Raw genomic sequence first — 25,433 nt, 5'->3', positions numbered from 1 at the left:
AGATGCTTTGTAGTATTTCGATGTTTTGGGTTTTGTTAAGGCTTGCTTTATGGCCTAATATGTGGTCTATTCTGGAGAATGTTCCATGTGCGTTGGAAAAGAAAGTATACTTGGCTGCTGTTGGGTGCAGAGTTCGGTATATGTCTATGAGATCAAGTTGGTTGATTGTAGCAGTTAGCTCTTGTCTTTGTTGAGCTTCTTTCTGGATGTTCTGTCCTTCACCGAAAGTGGTGTCTTGAAGTCTCCTACTACTATTGTGGAGCTGTCTGTCTCTCTTTTCAGTGCTTTTAGAGTTTGTCTTATGTATTTTGGAGCCCTGTGATTGGTTATGTAAGTATTGATTATTGTTATGTCCTCCTGGTGTATTTACCCTTAAATCATTATATAGTGTCCTTCCTTATCCTTTGTGGTGGATTTTACTTTAAAGTCTCTTTTGTCAGAGATTAATATTGCCACTCCTGCTCTTTTTTAAGTGTTGTATGCTTCTTGTTTTTCTTCTTTTTTCTTTTGGTTTCCATCCTTTGAGTGTTAGTTTGATTGTGTCTTTAAGTCTGAGGTGTGTTTCTTGTAGGCAGCATATAGACAAATCATGTTTTTTTTTAATCCAATCTGCCACTCACTGTCTCTTTATTGGTGCATTTAGTCCATTTACATTTAGCGTGTTTTTTGATAGGTACGAGTTTATTGCTCTCATTTTTGATGTCTTTTTTTGTGTGTCATTCGCAGTTTCTTTGTTACACTTAATTTTTTGTACTGAATCATTTTTCTTTATGTATTTTCTTTTCATCTTTTTCATTGCTGTTGATTTTTTATTTGCTGAGTCTTTATATTTTTCTAGTTTTTTATTTTCACTTGTAGGATTGTTAGTTTCCTTTGTGGTTACCTTAATATTTACCCCTATTTTTCTAAGATTATACCAATCTTTCATGTCTTTATATTGCCTTGACATCCTTTCCGTATGAAAAATCTATGTCTGCATTTTTTAAGTCCCTCTTTTTTGTTTTAATATTGCCATCTTTTACATATTGGTATCTGTTTCACTATTGTCAGTATTTTAGCTTTGATTTACTTTTGTGACTTCCCTCTCTGGGTTGATATCTGCTTGCTCTGTTCTGTGTTTCAGTGTTGGGTTGTTATCTGATGTTACTGATTTTCTAACCTAAGTGGAGGACTCCCTTTAGTATTTCTTGCAATTTTCCTTGGTTTTTGCAAATTGCCTAGACTTCGGTTTATCTGGAAATGCCCTAATTTCGCCAGCATATGTGAGAGACAGTTTTGCTGGATATATAATTCTTTCCTTCAACGCTTTGAATATGTCATCCCATTGCCTTCTTGCCTGCATGCTTTCTGCTGAGTAGTCTTAGCATATTCTTATTTACTCTCCTTTGTAGATGACTTTTTGTTTATTCCTAGCCACTCTTAAAATTCTTTATCTTTTGGTTTGGCAAGTTTGATTATAATATGTCTAGGTGACTTTCTTTGGGGAGGTACCTTATGTGGGGTTCAGTGAGCATCTTGGATAGATATCTTGTTATCTTTCACTATATCAAGGAAGTTTTCTGCCGACAAATCTTCAACAGTTGTCTCTGTATTTTCTGTTAGCCCCCCCGTTCTGGTACTCCAATCACTCATAGGTTATTCCTCTTGACAGAGTCCCGCATAATTCTTAGGGTTTCCTCATTTTTTTTTTATCCTTTTATCTGATTTTTTCTCAAATAAGTTGGTGTCAAGTGCTTTATCTTCAATCTCACTAATTCTGACTTCCATTGCCTCAATTCTGCTCCTGTGACTTTCTATTGCGTTGTCTAATTCTGAAATTTTATTGTTAATCTTCTGGATTTCTGATTGCTGTCTCTCTATGGATTCTTGGAGCCTGTTAAATTTGTCATTATGCTCTTCTCTAATCTTTTTAATTTCCTCTATTGCGTGTTCTGCGTTTTGATTAATTTCCTTCCTAATTTCTTGAAGAGTTCTGTATATTAATCTTTTGTATTCTGCCTCTGGTACTTGGAAGAAATTTTCCTCCTCTGGAAAATTTCTAGATTTTTTATTTTGGAAGGCTACTGAAGCCATCATGGATTGCCTCTTTATGTGATTTGATATTGACTGTTTTCTCCGAGCCATCAATAAGTTACTATATTTATTTATTTTATGTTTGTTTACTGAGTCCTAGCTTCTTGTTTTTCTTTGATATGCTCGAATAGGCTGTTCCTATGAGATAGTTTGATTATTGGCTGCTTTGAAGCTTTAATGTCCTGTCTTCAGATGGTTAGATTTGTTATTAGGTATGTGAGCTCAGGAGTCTGTCCACTCTTCCTGTATGAATTCAGCTCACGAGCCGAGGTAGATAGCCACCAAGTGTGTGGTGTAGGCTCTCACTTACAGTCCTAGACAGGCATGGGTGTTTGGTATAAGCACAGGCATCTGGCTGCATCAGGGGGACACACTCTTAGCAAGGCAGGGGGCTGACGGCCACCCCCGAGTGTCTAGGAAGAAAGCGTGTCCCTGTTCCCTATAGCGCATAGGTGGGTGAGTTTTGCAGCCGACCTGTGGATACCTAATGCTGTTGGCTGTGCGGACTGCAGGGCACATCTTATTCATGGGCCGGTTTGCAGGTTGCTAGGTGGTGTGGGTAAAGCCACCAGTCCTCAGGATCCTGATGTGGGTAGGTGAATACCCTACTTAACGGGTAGAGCAGTGTCAAATGTCAAGAACCTGCCACTTCATAGCTGAAACAGTTGAAGTTAGACTTCTGGTATATACCCTGTTGTCCTGCAGTAATGAGGGCCTACGCTATTGAGACGGGCCCACACAAGTCTATGCAGGGGGAAAGACACTCAAAGTCCGTGGATCCCTTATGCCTGTGCCTAGGCAAAGGAGCTGTGCCTACCCTGGGTTCCTGGCTTAGGGGAGCTGGCAGTTTATTTTTTCTCTTGTTTGTTCATTTGTTCAGTCTTCAAGTCATGTGACGGATCCTACTTCCGGCCCAGGGGACTTGGCAACTGCTGAAGGCGGTCCAGGACCCATTGCAGAACAAGGTGCAGGGAGGTAAATGGGAGAGATTTTCCCTAAGAGGGGTGTTTTTGATCCGTATGGTAAGCCATACACAAGTAGTTATGTTTCATCTAGGGCTGCTTCTCACTGGTTCTGCGTGGCCGAGTAGACTCTCAGTGGCTGGCTCTCTCCCAGTGCGGAATACGCCTCCCGAGCACCGATGCTTGCCTGCCTCACGGGTCACCCTCGAGCTGATCAGGCCTGAAAGGCTCAGGCTCTTGCTGGGTCAGATCTGGCAGCTCCTCGCTGCTTCCAAACCGTCTCTCCCTCCCCCTGCCACTCAGTCCGGTTCCACAACTCTGCCTTTCATGTTTAGGGCTCCCAGATTGCCATAAATAATCAAATCACTTGTATTTTCGGGTCTTTGTTGTAAGAGGGTCCACTGGAAGCATCTGACTACTCTGCCATCTTGGCCGTGCCTCAGGAATTGCTTTCTTAATGGACCTTTTAGATTTACTCCTTAAAGTTTTCTGCCTGATTGTCTTAGTCATCTAGTGCTGCTATAACAGAAATACCACCAGTGGATAGCTTTAACAAAGATAAATTTAGTCTCTAACAGTCTCGTAGGCTACAAGTCGAAATTCGGGGCACCAGCTCCAGTGGAAGGCCTTCAGTCTCTGTCAGTTCCAGAGGAAGGTCCTTGTCATCAATCTTTCCTTGGTTTGGGAGCATCTCAGTGCAAGAACCTCAGGTCCAAAGGACGTGTTCTGCTCCTGGTGCTGCTTCCTTCATAGTTCAAAGTCCCTGTTTCTCTCTGCTCACTTCTTTCTGTTATGTCTCAGAAGAGATTGGCTTCAGACACTATCTAATCTTGTAGACCTCATCAGTGTAACTGCTGGTAATCCATCTTATTACATCATAGTGGTAGCATTTACAACACATAGGGAAATCACATCAGATAATAAAATTGTAGATAATCATACCATACTGGGAATCATGACCTAGCCAAGTTGACAGATATTTTGGGGGGACACAGTTAAATCCATGACACTGATATTCTTTCTACCCTAAGCTTCCTTTTCCTTGTTTCTTATTTGATATAGTTTACTTTTTCATTTAGTTTATTCAGTAAATTCCTGTAGTAAGATTAACATGTAAAGAACTGAAATGAAATATTAGTAGTCAGTAAGGCATTTCGGGCTTTTATCTTTATTTTATTATTGTTATTTATCTTAGTTCTCCTGGAAAGAAACTCACTACTGCTTTGTGAAGGAAGGTAGTTTTCAGTACACCTTTGCCCATCAGTTACTAGACAATTCTTTCTATATGGCTTGGATAAGTGTGTATTTTAAAGAAAAAAACAGTTACTGTCAAGTCAGTTGCAACTAATGGCGACCCCATGTATGTCAGAGTAGAACTGTCCTCCATAGGGTTTTCAATGGCTGATTTTTCTGATGAGGCGTGTCTGGATGGATTTTAAATTCTAACCTTTTAGTTATTATTCAAGCACGTTAATTGTTTTCACTGCCGCAGGACTCACAGTGATTAATGCGATAAGCTGCTAACCAAAAGGTCGACACTTTGAAACCACCAGCGGAGAAAGGTGTGACAGTCTGCTTCTGTAGAGATTTATAGCCTTGGAAACCCTATGGGGTCACTATGAGTCAGAATCAATTTGATGGCAGTGGGTTTGTTTTTTGTTTTTTTTTATTAGAGTGAAGTAAGAAAATGCCTTTTAAAGTAGATAAGGGAGATTTTATTTTCTTTTTCCAACATGTTTTGCTTTTTGATCACAATATTTGCATATGGTACAAAATGGTATACATTGTCATTCTGGTCAGGAATTGAACTGGGTTTGTGTTTTGTTGTTGCTATCATTGTTTTTATTGCAACAAAGGCTTTAGATTTCTCTAGTGGTGGGCTGCTGTTGCCTTATATTTTGGGTACCAAACAGTTTTCCCAGTGTTCATGCTCCACTCTCAGGTTTCAGCCTTCTCTGATCCCTGTCCTACAGGGGGTGGTCTCTCTGCATATTCTTGCCCCTAATTCTAATGGTAGACTTGCAGAGCTTGTGGCTTGGCTGTGGTGTGGGGGAATGTTGTTGTTGTTAGTTGCCATCAGGTCGATTCCGACTCATGGTGACCCCATGTGTGTAGAGTGGAACTGCTCCATAGTGTTTTCAAGGCTGTGACCTTTCAGAAGCACATTGCTAGGCCTGTCTTCCAAGGTGCCTCTCAGTGGGTTGGAAACCATCAACTCATCAACTACAATTATTTGTATATCCTAATCCCACCTCAGTCTTAAGCATGTTCGTAGTAGGACTTTCTCACCATTCCTGTCCCTCTTACTGAAGCCAAACTCTGCTTATATGTATGGTTGGCTTTGGGTAGAAGTTTCCTCTCCCTTTACCAATGCTAGCAGACCGCTTCATATTGTTATGGGATTCAGGGCCCAGAACAGTGTACTGTCTCCCTCTCTTCCTAGGTAGAGGATGTTTTCTTCTTCCCTTCCCCAGCTGCAGTGGATTTTTACCTGTGTCATAGTGGTGATGTGATTTGCTCTTCGTCCCCCACCAGATTAAGGCTTCTGATTCTTAGGAGAGAAAGGTCCAGAGAAGCTAGCAAGGCTTCTTTCCTTTCTCCCATCAGCTGATGATCACTCCCTGAAGGCCTGTACCACCAAGAGGGATGCTCCGTGCGCTCCTGCGCTGCTCTCAGGCTTTGTTGTGAGCACCAGGTCGAGACCCGTGGAGAAGAGCTTTTGAGTGACTGTAAACTCACCTTGTTTTCCGGACTGACGTCTTGGCCACGCTTGGTCTTTGACAGTTGATTAAAATTTTAATTGATTTCTTCTTTCCCACTTTTATGATGGCCCCCTTTTCTTCCTTGGCTCTTCCACAGGTGATAAGATTTGTGTGTGTTGTCCCTTTTTGGAGGGCTTATGCCTCAAAAGGTTGGCAGTTTGAATCCACCAGCCTCTCCTTGGAAACCCTATGGGGTAGTTCTACTCTGTCCTGTAGAGTTGCTATGAGTCGGAATCAACTCGACAGCACACAACAACAACAACAACATGCCTCTTTGGAATTCAGGTTACTTCAGTTCAAGATGGGCTCAAGAAAAGTTAAGACTTTTTGTTGATGTGGCCTGTTGTCACTGTCTGTGCCCTTCTGCATCCTTATTGGAAGCTGAACCTTGTTATTTCTTTTTTAACTTTGTTTTTGTTGGTTTTTTCCCGCCTTCCTACAAAGATTATTTTTATATGGTTGAGTTTTTTGGTCTGTTATGGCTTCTGACTTTTTGTATCATATTTAGAAAACAACTTTCCCACTCTGAGAGTTTTCTGCTGTCAGTTTTATGGTTGAAATTTTTTGTTTGTTTAAGTGTTTTGATTCATTAGGAATTTATATTTGTGTAAGGTGCACTATGTACCTCAATTTTTTCTTTCTAATGGACACCCAATTGTCCCAGAATCATTTACTGAATAATTCATCTGTCCCCAGTGACTCATAAGTCTACTCTAACAGTAGTGATATACTTGTTTGTAAGTAACAGGAAACCTGACCAACAGTGCCTTAAACTCACAGGAGTGTGTCTCATACAAAATAAATCTGAGAGTGAAACAACTAGAACAGAAATGATGAGAATATTTGACACAACGTGAATAATTTAACCAATGACACTAATCATTATGTCTAGAAACTGGAATGGGAGTGGGTTTTGTTGGGTATGTTTTCACCAAAGGTAAAATTAGAAATAAATAAATAAATCTGAGAATAGGCAGTAAGTACATGGTTGGTACTGCAGCTCAACAGGGCAAGCAAAGACCTACAAGTTTTTCAATCCTTCTACCTTTTTTTTTTTTTTAATTGTGCCTTACTTGAAGGTTTACAGAGCAAATTAGTTTCTCATTAAACAATTTATACATACATTATTTTGTGACATTGGTTGCCAACTTCACGACGTGTCAACACTCCCCCCTTCTTAACCTTGCGTTCCCCATTACCAGCTTTTCTGTCCCCTCCTGTGTTCTCATCCTTGCTCCTGGGCCAGTGTCTCATTTTGTTTTATGGACTTGTCTAATCTTTGGCTGAACGGTGAACCTCAGGAGTAACTTCAGTACTGAGTTAAAAGGTGTCCAGGGGCCATACTCTCAGGGTTTCTCCAGTCTCTGTCAGACCAGTAAGTTTGGTCTTTTTTTTCTTCTACTGTTTTTCATCCTCATACTTGTCCCACCATGGTCATAAGATGACTGCTGAACATTCAGAACCACATTTTATTTCCAGGCCTTGAAAGGAGGAAGGGACAAAAGACTGACGAGGTCATCCTAGCCTGCTTTGTCCATTTTAAAAGGCTTTTCCAGAAGCCCCATCTAGAAAATTACATTTTTTTCTAGTATACTTCTTGCGTATTACTTTCTAGGCTACTAATGTATCTCTGATATGATTATTCTTTCCTTTAATTCATCAACTAAATTGTTTAATTAATAAATAAAATATTTTAGCTTCCTGGAATTTTTGATGCTGTTTGTGTTTGTGCTGTATTTGAATCTTATATATTCAGGATTGTTCTACCATCTTTCCTCTCACTTGCTGTTGGGCCTCTTTAAATGAATTATTTTCTTTGTAGTCGCCCTGTGGCCCCTGTGTGGTTGTTATAGAGCACTAAATGGTTGAATCTCTCAGTTGGTATAAAACGAGGAGCTCCACAGTAGTGGGCTTTTGTGATGTAGAAGCAGCAGGAAGGCTGCTAAGATGCCTTTGGGAAGCATCTTTTTTCTCTGGTCTATATTCTCCAGTCTGTCCCCACGCACCCGTTCTGAGAACTGGGAAGATTCATGCAGCCCCTTTCATTTTTCTTGATCTTTTGAGGGCATACCGAACCCCATAACATTCATGTAGCACCATCATTAATTTTTTAGGGGAATTTGACTCTGAGTGCCAAGCTCTTCCTAAGCTCTGTCTTCTGTTCGTTACTCTTAGTGCTGTTCCTTAGGTTCTTGCCTAGTGTAAGTGGGAAAAAAAATAGTGCACTAGTTCTCTTTCTTGGGATACCAGCAGAGCTTAAGGCCTCACTTAAACCCATTTTTTCTAGCAGCAGTTTACCTAAAAAAGGCAAAAGCCACAAATTGAGAATATTTAGGTAACCATGTTCATGGAATTCCTATCTATCTGCCTTGTGAATTTCCATTTCTTTACCAAAATGTTTTAGGCCAGAGTGGGAAATCTCTAACCAGTTAGGTTTAACTGTCGGTTTCCTATTTTAAAAAAGATGATGTATGCTGGTGATACCAAGAGCCCATATTAGAATTTTTCTTATAAAGTTAATAAATTCACTCTATTAAATAAAGTTCATAGTAAAATTGGAAGAAAATGAGATTGAAATTTCAGATGTGAAAGGTTAATTTTATACTTCTCAGTGAAATGCTTATACTTTTGAAATTCTCAATTCTTAAAAATTCAGTTTCAAATAATTGAGAGGTACTGTTTGACACATTAATATCCCATGCAAGTAAAATTTTGCTGAAGATATTTCAAAAACAGTTGCAACAGTATATCAACAGGGAACTGCCAGAAATTCAACCTGGATTCAGAAGAGGATATGGAATGAGAGATATCTTTGCTAATGTCAGGTGAATCTTGGCTGAAAGCAGAGAATACTAGAAAGATGTTTACCTGTGTTGTATTGACTATGCAAAGGTATTTGACTTTGTGGATCGTAAAAAATTATGGATAACATTGCAAAGAATGGGAGTTCCAGAATACTTAATTGTGCTCATGGTGAACCTGTACATAGAGACAGTTGTTCGAACAAAACAAGGGGATGCTGCATGGTTTACCAACAGGAAAGGTGTGTGTCAGGGTTGTATCCTTTCACCATACTTATTCAATCTGTATGCTGAACAAATAATCTGAGAAGCTGGAGTACATGAAGAACACGGCATGAGGATTGGAGGAAGACTCATTAACAACTTGTGATATGCAGATGACACAACCTTACTTTCTGAAAGTAAAGAGGACTTGAAGCACTTGCAGACGAAGATCAAAGACTACAGCCTTCAGTGTGGATTACATCTCAACATTAAACAAATATCCTCACAACTGGACCAATAAGCAACATCGTGATAAACGGAGAAAATATTAAAGTTGTCAAGGATTTCCTTTTACTTGGATCTGCAATCAACACCCGTGGAAGCAGCAGTCAAGAAATCAAACGACGTATTGCGTTGGACAGATCTGCTGCACAAGACCTCTTTAAAGTGTTAAAAAGCAAAGATGTCACTTTGAGGGTTAAGATGCGCCTGACCCAAGCCATGGTCATGGGAAAGGTGGACAGTGAGTAAGGAAAGACCAAAGAAGAAATCAACGCCTTTGAATTATAGTGTTGGCAAAGAATATTGAATATATAGTGGACTGCCAGAAGAACGAACCAATCTGTCTTGGAAGAAGTACAGCGAGAATGGTGAGACTTTGTCTCACATACTTTGGACATGTTATCAGGAGGAACCAGTGTTTGGAGAAGGATATCATGCTTAGTAAAGTAGAGGGTAAGTGAAAAACAGTAAGACCCTCAATAAGATGGATTAACACAGTGGCTGCAACAATGGGCTCAAACATAGCAACAATTTTGAGGATGGCACAGGACTGGGCAGTGTTTCATTCTGTTTTACATAAGGTCACTATTATGCAGAACCAACTCTATGGCACCTAACAACAACATGTGACATATATCATGACTGGTTTGATGTAAACTCAATGGCAAATATCCTTTTTATTCAAAACATTTTTAATTTTAAGTTTCTACTACAAATTATCTCAGCTGAGACCCAAATACAAGAAAACTAGAACTTTTCTTTTGAGTTAAAGGCTTAGTAGAACAATGAAGTAAATACTAGTTCTGAATAATAATTTGAGCCCTTTAAGAATTAAATAGTTGTGGTAGATCAAAACAAAAAAGGTAAAGCAACCAAATGTGTCTGTGAAAATCCCTTTATATTTCTGCTCACATCTGCTTTGAAAAAAAGGGGGTAACTATCAGTGTGAACCTGTTGCTATCAGGTCGATTTCTACTCATGGCAACCCCATGTGTTACAGAGTAGAAGTGCTACATAGGGTTTTCTTGGCTGTAATCTTTACAGAAGCAGATTGCCAGGCCTTTTCTTCATAGCTCTGCTGGGTGGGTTCAGACCAGCAACCTTTTAGGTTCATAATCGAGTGCAAACCATTTGCACCATCCAGGTACCTCCTGTAAACATAGGAGGGAAGAAATAACTTTGATCAAGCTGATACCATATGTCATACTTAGTATGTTCATTTTTTTTCCTTTTAGGACAGTGGTGATTATCCCCTTACCATGCCTGGACCCCAGTGGAAAAAATTTCGTTCAAACTTTTGTGAATTCATTGGAGTCCTGATTCGACAGTGTCAATATAGCATAATTTATGATGAGTATATGATGGACACAGTAATTTCTCTTTTGACTGGTTTGTCAGACTCCCAGGTCAGAGCTTTTAGGCATACAAGTACCCTTGCTGGTAAGTCATTGACATTTTATTTCTTTTTCATTTAATTTTGTTAAATATGCTTAATTGTAATTAAAGTTTTCTGAAATATTAATCATTTGCTTTTGAAAAATAACATTTTCCCCCAAATTCATCTGAATGGTTTGTGTTATCTGTTTGGATAAACTGTATGCCTGCTTTGATAATTGGCATTTGATAGCCTTGAGAATGAAAATTGAAGCCTTCTGGCCAATTTCAGCAAATGTTTAGTTATTTTCTTATATTCTCATTTCATAACCAAAGAAATTTTAGGAGACTTCTAGGCCATATCCTTTGGTAAACCCAAATAGTAATAGTTGAAATTCCAAATTACAGTATTTTATCTTCACTTAAATACATTGCTTTACTGCTCAATGTTATACATATATGTGTAAATATTTATATGTTTGAGAGAAACAACTCCATCAAAGTAATTGGTAGCAGAGACATTCGTCCTATTCCTTGTCCTGAAATAACTTAAATATGTATCTAATCATAATGTTTCCAAAATCAGTTCATTCAGATAAGCTGTAGATATCTGAAGATCTGACAAATTGTTTTCACTTTTACTTTCATCATTTTAGAATTATCTTCTAGGCTACTTCTCAGTCAAGTGTATTTTTTCTTCATTTTTCCATAACAAGGTAATTTTGTTAATTTAGCAATTGTTCTGTTTTTCCCCTACTTCTTTAACTATGCCTAACTAAAATGAGTGTTCTTTTTTATTCACGATGTATGTGTGGGGACATGCATATATATTTAAATGCTCCCAAATTACATCCTTCTTAATAGCAATAGCTTTGTCTGTATATATTCATCTTATTCATTACCATGACAAAAAACAGATTCAGTTTCATTAACTGCATTTCATCTTGCATTTAAATTTAGTTCTCATGTATCTAATTTATTTAAGCATTGGTTCTCAAACTTTACTGTGCATCAGAATCACCTACAGAACTTGTTGAAACAGATTGCTGGGTCCCATCCCCAGAGTTTAACAAGTTTTCAGGGGATACCGGTGCTGCTCTTTTGAAGACTACACATTGAAAATCGTTAATTTAACGTTTTTTCATTTTCTGGCTTAGCCTTGCTGCCTATAGCTAATATGATAATATTATCTGGAGTCATCCATATTGTTTTCCACATCCTCTTTTTTTTTTTTTCTTTTAGTCAGCATAGTTAATCCATATTGGTGTATATTACTCTCTTATTTATATTTCTGTATGAAACACAGTTTATTATCTTTTGAGAGTGTTCTTTTCCTCGTTATTGGGAAGAGAGGGAAGTTTTTTACCTAATTTTATCTTTTTAAAATGGTAAAGTAAAAATGCCTTTTATTATGGAAAAAATTTCTGTACAGAGCAAAAACCAAACTGTTTATTCTGAGAGTATCCTATTCCTTTTATTATTAGAAATGGAAGGAGATTTTTGTACCCAGTTGTACCTTTTCTTTCAAGAAACTGTAAAAATGCTATTTATTATTTAGAAAAATCTTTGTTTTTATACATTCCTTTCTTTCTAATTTCATGATTTTAGTATCCTTCTATAATTTGGTATTTGTTCTTTTTTTCTTTTATTTTCTATTTCCTTTTTATGGTACTTTCTTCTTTCTGTGTACAGTAATGCCCATTTAGCTGGTTGTCATATGCATAGTAATTTGGTTGTTTGAAATAAACAAAAGACCTTAGACATAAGATAGAAATTTCTTTTGAATGGTCAAATTTTCTGTCATGAAAACTAATGAACTTGCCTTAATACAGAAAGTTATTATATGATTTTCCAAGGCGAGAAGAGAAGGAGAGGCAACAAATTATGGAGGGCAAACCTGAGATGCTATCCAGCTGATAGAATTGTGAAATAATAACTCATAACAAAATAGAAGACAAAATATTTTTTTTCAGATCTGCAGGTAGAGAACAATCTGGGACTTTTTTGTAGAGGCAAGCCACCTGTCTTTAATCCAGAAACCTGTGCATTCTGTATAAAGATTAAATATATGCTATATACTCTGGGAACACGAGAGGAGTAATATTTTATAGAAATATGCAGAATATTTTGACTCGTAAGCTGTTTTTTCGATTTTCTGAAAAATGAACTTTAATTCATTTGCGTTTGTTCTCCACTGCCATCTAAATGAAATATTACTGTATTGCGTTTATGATGGTCCATTTTTAACTACTGTTTATGATTGTATCACTTTCTCTATTCTTTGTTACTGTATCTGCTAATTTTGCATATGCTTAAATATATTTTCATTAAGGCTTTTCTCCTTTTTCCCCAGTGCCTTTTTGTGTTTCTCTTCCTGTGATTTACGTATATTCATGATAGCTTTTAAAACTGCTTGTTAAATACCATTTTGTTCTTACCTAGTTTCTTTTTATATCATCATCTAGCCTATTTGAATTTGAAGTTGTTTTTCAAAATCAGATATTAATAAAAACAGGTAATCTACATAGTATTTATACTGGTTTTTCAAAAGATAAAGCCTATTTTTCAGTCATTTTCTAAAGTTACTTCAAAAATCACCATAGTTCCCATGTGTCGTATCTCCTAAGGCTTAATTTCTTAAAATGTGAGACATATCAGTCACCTACCCTTCAGCAGAGCACAGAGGGCTTGCTAAAAACTTAATCCCAGGCTGGATAATAATTGTCCATCTTTTTAGGGGTTTTTTTTGTTCTCATCTTTGCCCTCTTCTTTGTTATTTTACGGTATGTGTGCCAAGGGTAGATTAAAAGATAATCATTTTTATTCACTTTGCAGGACAAGTCTTGGGGACTAGATAAAATGGGCAGGAACATTTAATCCTCTGCTTCAAAGACTATGTGCATGGACAGTTACAAGGCAGTTATGGCCAGATATGGTTATCGTCTTTGGAATAAAATGCTCCTTGACATTGCTTATATGTTAGCTGAGAAGAGAGACAATCAGGTTAGTTATTTTGTAGGGTATAGATGTGATGAGCTCCAGACCTTCTTAAGTCATCAGTTCTCCTATCAGTACTTTTAATATGTTTTCCAAATAGCCCACTTTCTTGTTATGAATTAAATAATATGTCCCTGTTGTCAGTGATGTGCGTGGCATTTAATTGTATACTTTTACTACATTTTTATTAAAAGTATTCATCATTCTGTAGTTCTTCAGGTCTGTTTATTCCACAGTTTGGACAATAAGTATTTTCATTGAAGATAAAGTATACTTTCCTTTGGGTTTTTATTTTTTTGGAATGCTTTTTACCATTAAATTGAAGCCATCTGTTAGTGATTACATTTTCTATTATAGTTTTCTTATTTCTTTTCTTCACTTAATTGGAATTTTAAAACATACTGTCCTTTTTATTTGACCTATTTTAAATAAAGTGGCTTCACACTGCAGTACATTTTTTGTTTCATTATCTATTAATCTTCAGATTTGAGTGCCCTTTTTTCTAAATACCTAACTCAGTTGGACATACTAGAACTTAGTTTGTAGACTTTACTTACATAAGAAACATTTTGTAATTTGTTTACTCTGCTTCTTTTGGTGGTTTATAAGGTCAGATCTGAGACTGGGTACATTTTATTTTTTTCAAATTTGCTGAAATTTCCATATTTTATGTGAAAATATTCTTTTTTTTTTAAGGTCAAAATAGATAGTATTTCCTTTATTTTACCACTTTGTTTTTTTCTCCCCACAATTATAATTATCTTACATGTTTTTAGGCATTTGCTTTTAAGGTGTTCCAATACTTTATATGTTGTTGACTTCAAATTTTTGTTAGATGGCAATTTGCAGAATGAGTAATCTTGGTTTCTTTTTGCTGTTTTCTCACTTACATAATTTTCTATAATGTTACAAATAGTTTATTTAATACTGTCAGCCTCTCATGTTTAAGGTGAAGGTGCTAATTTGAACAAAGCAGAATCAAGAATACAAAATTTATATTACAAATGGCATTGTGATTGATTTGATTTTTGGAAAAATTAGAAACTTTGGTTAAGATCATCATATGACAGTCCAGTGGTCTCAACAGACTGGGAGGCCAGTTTCAAAAACCTAAATGCATAGAGAAACACCAAAAACTAGTGTAACAATGTATTTATTCTGAGTAGATACAATCTGAATCAGGCAGATTCAACCTGTATTGGGATGGTGCTCTGAAGAGGAGACAGTGAAAGCAGGTTATATAGGCCGATTGTTAATTTTTCAGGAGATAACATCAAAGCACAGGGCAGGGTTTCAGGTTTCTTGGTTACAGAAACAAAATCACCAATGACATGCCATACATCCTAAAACACAGCCTCTAGTCAGACCCTGGAGTTCCTATTTTTCGAAGCTGGCTGCACACAGATAATTTTCCAAAAGAACCCAATGCCTGAGGCCAAATGATCTCTGCTAAACTGATTACTAAGCCATTATTTGACCTGAAGGTGACTCCAGGAAACCAGTTCCTTCAGGTTCAAAAGGACACATAAAGGCAGATGGCCTGGGTGAGTCACCCAGTTCCATGAACCCTGAAATCTGGACTCCAGGAGAATCAAAACCATTTTGTCACCAGCCTTCATCAGTGTTTAATAATAGGTCACTTTCAGCTTCTTGAGGGAGTAAACATTTCTTTATACCCTATTATTTAACATTTTTATGTTGAAAAATGGTTGATCTTATATTGTCATTGTTGATTTATATTCATTGTTGATTAACATTTATTATCAAGTCAGCATCTCTGGTCTTTTCCTCAGAGGAAAGATATAGCATATGAAATTATTAATCATAGATTGAAAATCATTTTGCCTCAGAAAACTGATCTCTTTTCTTTGGCTTTCAGTTGCTGAAACCATGTAATACAGTGCCTATAGAATGGGTTCTGGAGCCAGACTAGCTGGGTTCAGATTCCTCTCTGTCTTTTACATGGTGGGTAAACTTGGACAAGTCTTTAACTTATTTGGCCTCACTTTCTTTTATATACAAAGTGGGAAATAAAGAGATTAGAAGTGCTTGGAATAGTGCCTAGCGTTTAGTAAGTTGCTGCTATTATTCTCTAATGACAAAAAGGGCTAATAGTGTTTGGCAATGTTTTCCTTCATTCCTTCTTTTACTCAGGATTGATTGAGCACCTACTCTATTTGAGGTAATAATAGACATGATAAATGGAGAAATCAGAGATAAATAAGTAAATAAACAAATTTTTCAAGAATTGCTATTAAGGAACTAATAGCATGCTTTTTCGTTTTACTTGTCTTTTGGCTCTCAGGACAGAAGTTCTAATTATTGAATTCAGTAAGTATTTTATAATTCTTAGCCAGACAGATTATTTCTGGCTTCTTATGGTCCTGAAAATTTTAGATCAGTCTAGCATGATCAAAGAAAAGACCATGTGGTATAAATAACCTCTTTTTCTTTTTGTCTTTATATTTTATTTTTCTTTTATTTATTTTTTCTTTATTCTTCTAGAGTCTTATCATTGCTTTGTACTTTTACCATTGCATTATTTTACTTCATCACTCTTGTCTTTCTTACTCCTTCTCCAGATACATCACCGTTATTCAGTGTTTTAGGGTTTATATATAGTAGACTTTTGGTGTTTCCATGAGATTAATTTGTAATACTTGGCCAAATCCCCAAATATCACACTATATTATATAATATGTACTCATAAAATACAGTAAAGTTTAACTTCAAAAATGTAATTAGGCTTTTTGAATTTGTAAATAGAGATTTAGAGTAATTTTTAAAGATTTTAAACTAAGAAATAAAATTTTTTTAGATTTCTTTTACTTTCTATCATCAGATGTGGAAGTTAGCTTTCTTTTGGGGGCCAGTTTTTGTAAAGAAACTGTGATATTTGAAACCAGTTTACAAGAATCACATAACTCCTTTTTATTAACTTGGTAAACTTGGACAAGTTTCTTAACTTCTGTGCCTCACATTTCTTGCGATATAATGTTGTCATGAATAGTCTTATTCCCTAAAAGTGTTGTGAGGTTTAATAAAGTAATTAATGTTAAATGTTTAACATATACAAATCACTCAAACTGTCTGATGTTATAACTATACTACAGAGAACAACAAAGCTGATTTGGCATAGTTCTAAAGACGGCAGAGAATTTGAGAAAGTTTTTTGGAGTTTAATTTTTTTTTTATTAAGATTATTTCTATATTACACATTTTAGCATTTTTTTACATATAAAATTACATATACTACTTATAGAGAATTCAGAAAAATGAAAAAAGAAAAATAAACAATAATCATACCACCTTATGACAGTGCCTTAAAATTTTGGTTTTTCCTTTAAGCCTTTTTTTAATACGCATATTTATGAAGATTTGTTTGTTTTATTTTTAAACAAGTAGTTTGATGTTATAATCAGTTTAGTGGTATGCATTTTTTGCGCCTTTAACTTTTTATACTACATAATATGGCTTCCTCTTTTTTAAAAATGTAGATTGATGTCTTAATTTATTTAACTTTTTTGCTCTTATTTGAATCCTTTGTCTTTCCTTCAAACCCTATCTCCCTACCACTCTCCCTTCTATAATTTACTCCTTTTGGTACAGCATATTTTCCATTAGTTTCCTGAGAAAAAGGTATTGGGGAAGTATATATTTGAGACTTTGTATGCCTAAAAAGTGTATTGTATCCTAATATTTAATAGTCTGACCCAATATAAAATTCATCATTGAAAATAATTTTCTTGAGAATTTGCCCTCTAGCTTCCAGTGTTGCTGTTGGGTAGTCTAATGCTATTTTGACTTCTGATTTTGATCCTGTTTCTTTTCTTTGGAAGTTATGAAACTTTTATCTTTATTCCTGGTATTCTGAAATTTCACTCTGATATACCCTGGTGTGTAGGTTTCTTTCCCCCATTCATTATGCTGGGTAGTCTTTCTTGAATACCTGTTACGGATGTTAATTTGTTACATCAATACTAAGTTTCTTATTATTCCTCTTTTATTTTACATTTCTTAGGCTTTTGGTTGACCTTTCTTGTATTTCCTCAACTTTACTAAGCTTCATTTTGACTATCATTTTAAGTTTCTGAGAGTTATTTCTCATTCTCCAGGTCTTCATTTTCTATGTTTTGTGGCAGCAGTATCTTCTCTGTTTCTTCTCTGATCTCTTTGATGTTAATTATGTCTTTGAAATTTTTTTCTCCTCCCTGCTCTGACCTCTTTTTTTACGGTTTTCTGCCTTATCCCTGCCTTTCATGTAAGGAGCCCTGATGGCACAGTGATTAAAGTGTTCAGCTACTAACTAGAAGGTTGGTGGTTTGAACCCACCAGCCGCTCCGCTGGAGAAAGATGAGGCAGTCTGCTTCTGTAAAGATTTACAGCCTTGGAAACCCTATGGGGCAGTTCTGCCTTGTCCTGTAGGGTCTCTCTGAGTTGGAATTGACCCAGCGTCAGTGGGTTTGGTTTTTCATGTTGGAAACTTTCCTCAAATATCTATTTCTTGGCTCTCTATTCATCGTTGAGAAAGAGACACTAAAAAAGTAATTGCCAGAGAAGGGTGTGTGTGTTTGTGTTGTGCTTGACAACTTTTCATTGGGGAAGTTCAGTTTCTTTGCAGAAGGATCTTCCAGTCTACTTAAGTGTGGCAGCTGACTGAATTTGGGAGTTGGCCAGAGTGAGGGAGCACTTCCCTTCTGTATGTCTGATGATTCCAAATAGCTAGGTTTGTTTTTTTTCTCTCCAGGGTATAAACCTCTGGACATCCAAGATGGGTGTGTGGTGGAGGAATTGCCTGACTACCTAGACTGGAGTGGAGATTTGGAGATTTAATGTTCGTTATACAGACTTTGAAATGATACTCTTATTTTCAGACCTTACTTCACCCCATCTTCTATGGAACCTAGTGTTTCTAATTCCTGAGTCCTTCTGAGTTCTACAATGCAAAATGTGTGTGTGTGTATATATATTTGTCATGTTTTCTTCACTCTTTGGTTTTGTTTGTATGTACTCTGTACATCCATCTGCATTCCATATTCATATATTGTGGTTTGAGGTTACAGGTATTTGCTGGATTCCTTGAAGATGAAAATTGTTTTCTCTTGGTCGGTTTAGTCATATTTTTGAGAGATGAAAGGGTTGGGGTTAAATATTTATTGTTTGGAAACTACAAGCTTGGCACAACTCTCCCTCCCCCCCCCCCTTTTTTAATAAGCTTTTAAAAACTGAAGAAGGAATATAGTCATACCTTTCTTAAAAGTCTAGTTTGCTCCATTATCAAAACAGTTCTATAATGTACAATAATAGTTGGTTTTCAGAAGCATAGTAGATATCACTAAGCTCAAATACAATTTTTTAATTTTCAGTTTAATGTTTAGGGGGACATAAATACAAAATGTTAGATGTTGATTAAGGGGGTTGATGCCCACAACCTTAATATCAAGCATCCTGTTTGCTGATAACCAGCTTCTTTTGTTCTAGTGTTGTTCTTCTATAGGGACTTTACATCCTTTGATGCTAATATTTTTGTTTTTCTTCACACCCTTCATGTCCTCATGTCTTACATTTTGCCAGCTTAGATTCCATTATATTGTTCTTCATTCCCTCAACTTCTATGTCTCTCTTTCCCTCCATCCTATTCCCTAGGAAAACCTCAAATCTCTGCCTGCTTCATGCCTGCACAAAACAAACAAACAAAAAAAAGCCCATTGCCATCAAGTTGATCCCAACTCATGGCAGCCTTGTGTGTTACAAGAAAAACTGAGCTCCGGATGGTTTTCTTGGGTATAATCTTTACCGAAGCAGATGGCCAGGCCTTTTTTCTCACAGCGCCAGTGTTTGGGTTTGAACTGCCAACCTTTCCATTGGTAACAGCCTAGAGCAAACCATTTGAGCCACCCATGGACCTGTACACTTGCACCAGAGCAGCTGAAAGTGGGTGGAGAAAACACAAACCATAATCGTTGGGGGCTTTACATTTTTCTCTCAAGTGGACCTTTAGGCTACCTAGCAATCCTGTTACAGGTAGTCTCCAAGTTACGTCGTATTCGAGTTTCGATGAACTGCACTTAAAACTGTCTTTTTTTTTTGGTACATTTTATTGTAATGTGTACTACATACAGTGTTGCAGTGCGTAGTTTGCTGATGTTACTATTCTGAGATGTTCATTTGTAGATGTTCAGATATTGGATTTATAAAGATCCACTGAGAATAAAAGACAATAATGATGAAAACTAAAAAAAGATATTCAACTTATGTCAGAACTGACTTAGGATGAATCAGAACCAGACCTTGTTGTGAGTCAGGGACTACCTGGATAGTATCCTACTCAGTGAATACTCACACTTTCTCAGGTTATTTCATACCTTCTCTTCAAATCTTTAACATCCCCTACCCCTTCTTCTTCACGCTCAGCTGATTATCTTGCTTTCTTAGTAGAGGAAGTCAGAAGAGAATCCTTCAGGCATTAAATCTACCTACTAAATATAGCTTTATCTGTATACCCTGCCTTTTCTCTTATTACAGTGCACCCTATCTAAGGCCAATCCTTGTACTTATACAGAGAATCTCATGTCTTCTCACCTACTCAAGAACTTTTTTCATCAAGTTGTTCTCACTCTTTCCTAACTTTTAATTTTCTCCCTTTTATTAGATAATTCCTGTCATTATACTAATATGCTATAACAGCTCTTATCATTTAGGATTCCTCCCTTGTTCCCTCACAATCCCATTTTTCTCCCTTCTTTTGCAGAAAGTTCCTCAAAGAATTGTTTACATTCCCTGTTACCACTTCATTGCCTCGGCTCTTGTAGAGGTCAAATCAATTAGCAGGTTGCCCAAATCAATGGGCAGCTTCCAGTTGTTGTCTTTCTTTCTCTTGAAGGACACAATTATTTCTTCCTTCTTGACACACTTGTCTTCATGTCTTTTCTGGAATACCACATTGTCCTGATGAATCTTAGAAAGCTCAGCTGTAGTTATTGGATTATCCTGAGACTCAGTCTTCAGACTTCTTCTCTATCTTTATTCACATCTTGTGAATAAAGAGAAAACCAATCCCATGGTGTTATTATTTTTATCAAGAAAATAACGATGGTGGGAGAGGTGATATACAGCCACATAATGTAAAATTCAAAGTGGAAAAAAAATGTTACAATAGTCTTCCACCCCATCTCTTGGCCATCATATTTTCTTCCCTAAAGGCAACCAAAATGACTAGCTTCTTATATACCTTCCCAAAGATATTTTATGCATATAATAAAACACAAAACTGAACCATTGTCACTGAATCAATTCCAAGTCCTGGTGACTCCATGTATTACAGAGTAGAACTGCTTCATAGAATTTTCTTGGGTATAATCTTTATGGAAGCAGATTGCCAGGCCTTTCTTCCACAGAACTGCTGGGGGTGGGTTCCAGCCTCCAACCTTTAGGTTAGTAGTAGGTGCAAACTGTTTGCACCAACCAGGGACAATATACATATTAATAGCAAATACATATTCGGTGAGAGATGGAATGATTTAGTGGTCAAGAGCTTAGATTATAGAGTAAGACTGCCTGCAATGAAATCCAATCTCTTCCAGTTACTGGCTGTGTAGCCTTGGGCAAGTCCCATAGTTGACCTGTGCCACAGTTGTCTTTTATGTAAAAAGGAAAAAACCAAACCAACCCCTCTGCCATTAAGTCGATTCCGATTCTTAGCGACCCTATGGGGCAGAGTAGAACTGCCTCATGGGGTTTACAGGACTGTAAATATTTACAAAAGTAGACTGCCATATCTTTCTCCCCCAGAGTGACTCGTGGGTTGGAACCACCAACCTTTTGGTTAGCAGATGAGCACTTCATCCATTTCACAACCAGGTCTTCTTATATAAAAAGGCGATAATATAGCAAAATGATAGAAACAACCTAAGTGCCTATCAACAGATGGGTAATACAGTGGAATACTATGCAGCCATAAAGAATAACGATGAGTTCTCAAAATATAACGGGGATGAATCTGGAAGACATTGTGCTAAGTGAGATAAGTCAATTACAAAAGAACAAATACTATATGATCTCACTATTATAAAAGGCCAAGAAAAGTTATACATACCAAAAGCAACATTCTTTGATGATTACCAGGGATGGAAGGGAGAGGGAAGGGTAATCACTTTCTAAATAGTAAACACTTGATAGTTTGATGATGGGTAAGGCAGTAGCAGAGTCCTGGTGGCACAGTGGTTAAGAGCTATGGCCGCTAACCAAAAGGTCAGCAGTTCGAATCCACCAGCCAGTCCTTGGAAACCCTATGGGGCAGTTTTACTCTGTCCTACAGGGTTACTGTGAGTCAGAATCGACTCGAAGGCAATGGGTTTGGTTTTTTTAAGGCAATACCAAGTAAGGGTGAAGTCACCACAACTTGACCAAGGTAAGTGATGACACTAAGAAATACACAAGAATAAAGATTGATTTTGGTAAAAGCCAAAACATATACAATTTTGCAACAACAGTAATAACCAAAAAATGTCAGTGGTTACATAGGTAGACATCTATGCTTATATATGTATAGATAAACACATATGAATACATGGGTGCGTGTGTATAGGTGTTTCTGTAGGCAAATGTATATACGTATATAGATTCATATATAAAATGAAACATAGGGGGCACAGTTATAGATACTTTCTAGACAACCAAATACCTCGCGGGATTGGGTTACTGGCTTTGAGGGCTAAGGACCAGAGTCTCGGAGGGCAGCTTGGTCATTTGGCATAATGTAGCTCGCAAAAATAATGTTCTGCCTCCTAGTTAGGTGAGTAGTGTCTGGGGAATTAAAAGCTTGGAGTGGAGGTGGAGCCAACATGGCACCTTAGACGCATCATACCATCCCTCTGCAGCAAAGACCCGCAAAACTAAGTAAAACTGATATAAACATCAATCCTGAAACCCTAAGCATCAATTGAAGGGATAAAGAAGTAGATGAAACACCAAATGGAGGAATAAAGAACTCTCAAGAATAAAACAAGCTGAAAGACTTAAAAGAGGGAAACAGATGTCAATCTGTAAATGACAACGATGTCAAAACAAAAGGGGGAATAAACGGTGTAGGTATAAAACTTTCAAATGAAAATTAAGTTAAGGCGGTACCAAGTAATAAAAAATTCTTTCATATGTAGGAAGATAAGGGTAAATTTCAAGGTAACCACAAAGAAAGTTAAGAAACCTACTCATCAGAAGAAAAAGTTTCAGCAAACACAAAATCTATAATAATGAAAAAATCCACAAACAGAAGGAACTCAGCACAAGAAAGTAAGAGGTACAAAGAAAACGTCAGCACCACACACACACAGACAGCACAGTGTGACGCCTATAAACTCATACCTGTTGATAATCACACTGGATGTAAATAGCTTCAACGTACTTGTAAGGACACAGTGGCAGAATTGATAAAAAAGCACAACCCATCGATATGCTGTCTACAAGAGACATACCTTAGAAACAAAGACATTAAAAATCAAAGGATGGAAAAAATATCAAACAAACAGTAACCAAAAAAGAGCAGGAGTGGCAATGCTAATCTAAGATAAAATAGACTTTAAGGCAAAATCCACCATAAAAGCCAAGAAAGGACATTATATAATGATTAAGGGGTAATGTACAAGAAGACATAACCTGGATAAATATCTACACACCCAATGACAGGGTTCCAAAACACTTAAAAGAAACTAACAGCACTGAAAAGAGAAATAGTTCCACAATAATAGTTGGAGACTTCAAAACATCACTCTTGGTAAAGGACAGAAAATCTAGAAAGAAACTCAACAAAGATAACAAAAGATGTAAAGGCCATGATCAACCAACTTGACCTCATAGACATGTATAGAATACTCCACCCAATAGCAGCCCTAGTATACATTCTTTTCCAACGCACAAGGAACATTCTCCAGAATAGACCACATTTTAGGCCATAAAGCAACCCGCAGTATAATCCAAAATATCATAATAATAAAAACTATCTTCTCTGATCACAATGCTGTAAAAGTAGAAATTAATAACAGAAAGAACAAGGAAAAAAAAGCTTAGAAACTGAATAACACCTTGCTTAAAAACCACTGGATAATAGAAGAAACCAGAGATTAGACAGGTTTATAAAACAAAAAATGCTCCAGGGATTGACATAATATAATTGAGATGTTTCAACAAACACATGTAGCACTGGAGGTGTTCACTCGTTTATGTCAAGAAATTTGGAAGACAGCTTCCTAGCCAAACAGCTTGAAGAGATCCATTCCAAAGAAAGGTGATCCAACAGAATGTAAAAACTATCAAACAGTATCATTATTATCACACACAAGTAAAATTTTGCTGAAGATAATTCAAAAGTGGTTGCAGCAGTATATCAAGAGGGAACTGCCAGAAGTTCAAGCCAAATTCAGATAAGGACATGGAAAGAGGGATATCATTGCTGATAGAAGATGGATCCTCGACTGAAAGCAGAGAATAGCAGAAAGATGCTTACCTGTATTTTATTGACTATGCCATGGCATTCAACTGTGTGGATCGTAACAAATTATAGATAATATTGCGAAGAATGGGAATACCAGAACACTTAATTGTGCTAATGTGGGACCTGTACACAGACCAAGAGGCAGTCGTTAGAACAGTAAAAGGGGCAGTACTCTGAAGTATCAGAGTAACCAATCAAATAGCTTCCACAGCAGCATCATATTCCTTATGAAGGGTCATTGATACAATGCAGTCCTGAGGAAAAAAAAAACTTAGAGGACAAACCATGTGTGCTGAAAGTAAGTTGGGACAGACCTAAGGTATTGCATTTTGGGTAGTATATGCAAACCTAATGAAGAGTTCGATAGAAAGCCTTATCTTGGCAGGGCCAAGATGGCGGAGTAGTCAGACACTTCCGGTGGACCTCTTAGAACGAAGACCGGAACAAACAAGTGATTCAATTATATATGGCAATCTGGGAGCCCTAAACATGAAAGGCAGAGTTGTGGAACCAGACTGAGTGACAGGGGGAGGGAGAAACGATTCGGAAGCAGGAAGCAACCAGACCTGACCTGGCAAGAGCCTGAGCCCTTCAGCTCTGATCAGCTCAGGAGTGAGCAGTGAGACAGGCAAGCATCGGTGCTCGGGAGGCGTATTCCCCACTGGGAGAGACCCAGCCACTGAGAGTCTACTCGGCAATGCAGAACCAGTGAGAAGCAGCCCTTTATGAAACGTAAGTACTTGTGTACAGCTTACCGTGCAGATCAAAAACACCCCGTTAGGGAAGAAACTCTCTCCCATTTACCTCCCCGCACCTTGCTCTGCACTGGGTCGCAGACTGGATGCAGCAATTGCCGAGTCACCTTGGCTGGAAGTATGATCCGTCACACACCCGGAGCCATTCTCCCTGCCTTGGATAGTGAGCAGATTAACAAACAGAAGAAAAACTGCCGGCTCCCCTAAGCCAGGAACCGAGGGTAGGCACAGTTCCTTTGCCTAGGCACAGGTATAAGGGATCCATGGACTTTGAGTGTCTTTTCCCCTGCATAGACTTGTGTAGGCCCATCTCAACAGCGTAGGCCCTCATTACCACAGTACAACAGGGTATGTACCAGAAGTCTAATTTCAACTGTTTTCGGCTGTGAAGTGGCAGGTTCTTGACATTTGGCACTGCTCTGCCCATTAAGAAGGGTCTTCACCTACCCACGTCAGGATCCTGAGGATTGGTGGCTCCACCCACGCCACCTAGCAACCTGCGATAGGGACCTGTGTATAAGAGGTGCCCCCCAGTCCTTACAGCCAACAGCATTAGGTGCTCATAGTCCAGCTACAAAACCCAATCACCTATGCGCTCTAGGGAACAGGGACATACATTCCTCCAGGACACTCAGGGGTGGCCGTCAGCCCCCTGCCTTGCTCAGAGTGTGTCCACCTGCTACAGCCAGATGCCTGTGCTTATACCAATCACCCATGCCTGTCTAGGACTGTAA

General features: G+C 37.5%; 1 protein-coding gene across 7 annotated transcripts in view; it reads left to right on the top strand.

The window, feature by feature from the left end:
* STAG1 (STAG1 cohesin complex component) overlaps nucleotides 1-25,433 on the top strand; it is a 552,131-nt gene that overhangs the window by 343,912 nt on the left and 182,786 nt on the right. For all 7 annotated transcript variants that reach the window (XM_023735988.1, XM_023735987.1, XM_023735981.1 and 4 more), the window contains one exon: nucleotides 10,320-10,524. In XM_023735988.1, the coding sequence (XP_023591756.1) occupies nucleotides 10,320-10,524 (205 nt within the window). The remainder of the gene's footprint in view (nucleotides 1-10,319; nucleotides 10,525-25,433) is intronic.

This window comes from Trichechus manatus, unplaced genomic scaffold (genome assembly GCF_000243295.1).
Source record: "Trichechus manatus latirostris isolate Lorelei unplaced genomic scaffold, TriManLat1.0 scaffold00084, whole genome shotgun sequence".
NCBI lineage: Eukaryota > Metazoa > Chordata > Mammalia > Sirenia > Trichechidae > Trichechus > Trichechus manatus.
The sequence above is the reverse complement of the archived record's forward strand: the minus strand, read 5'-3'. Positions and strand labels throughout refer to the sequence as shown.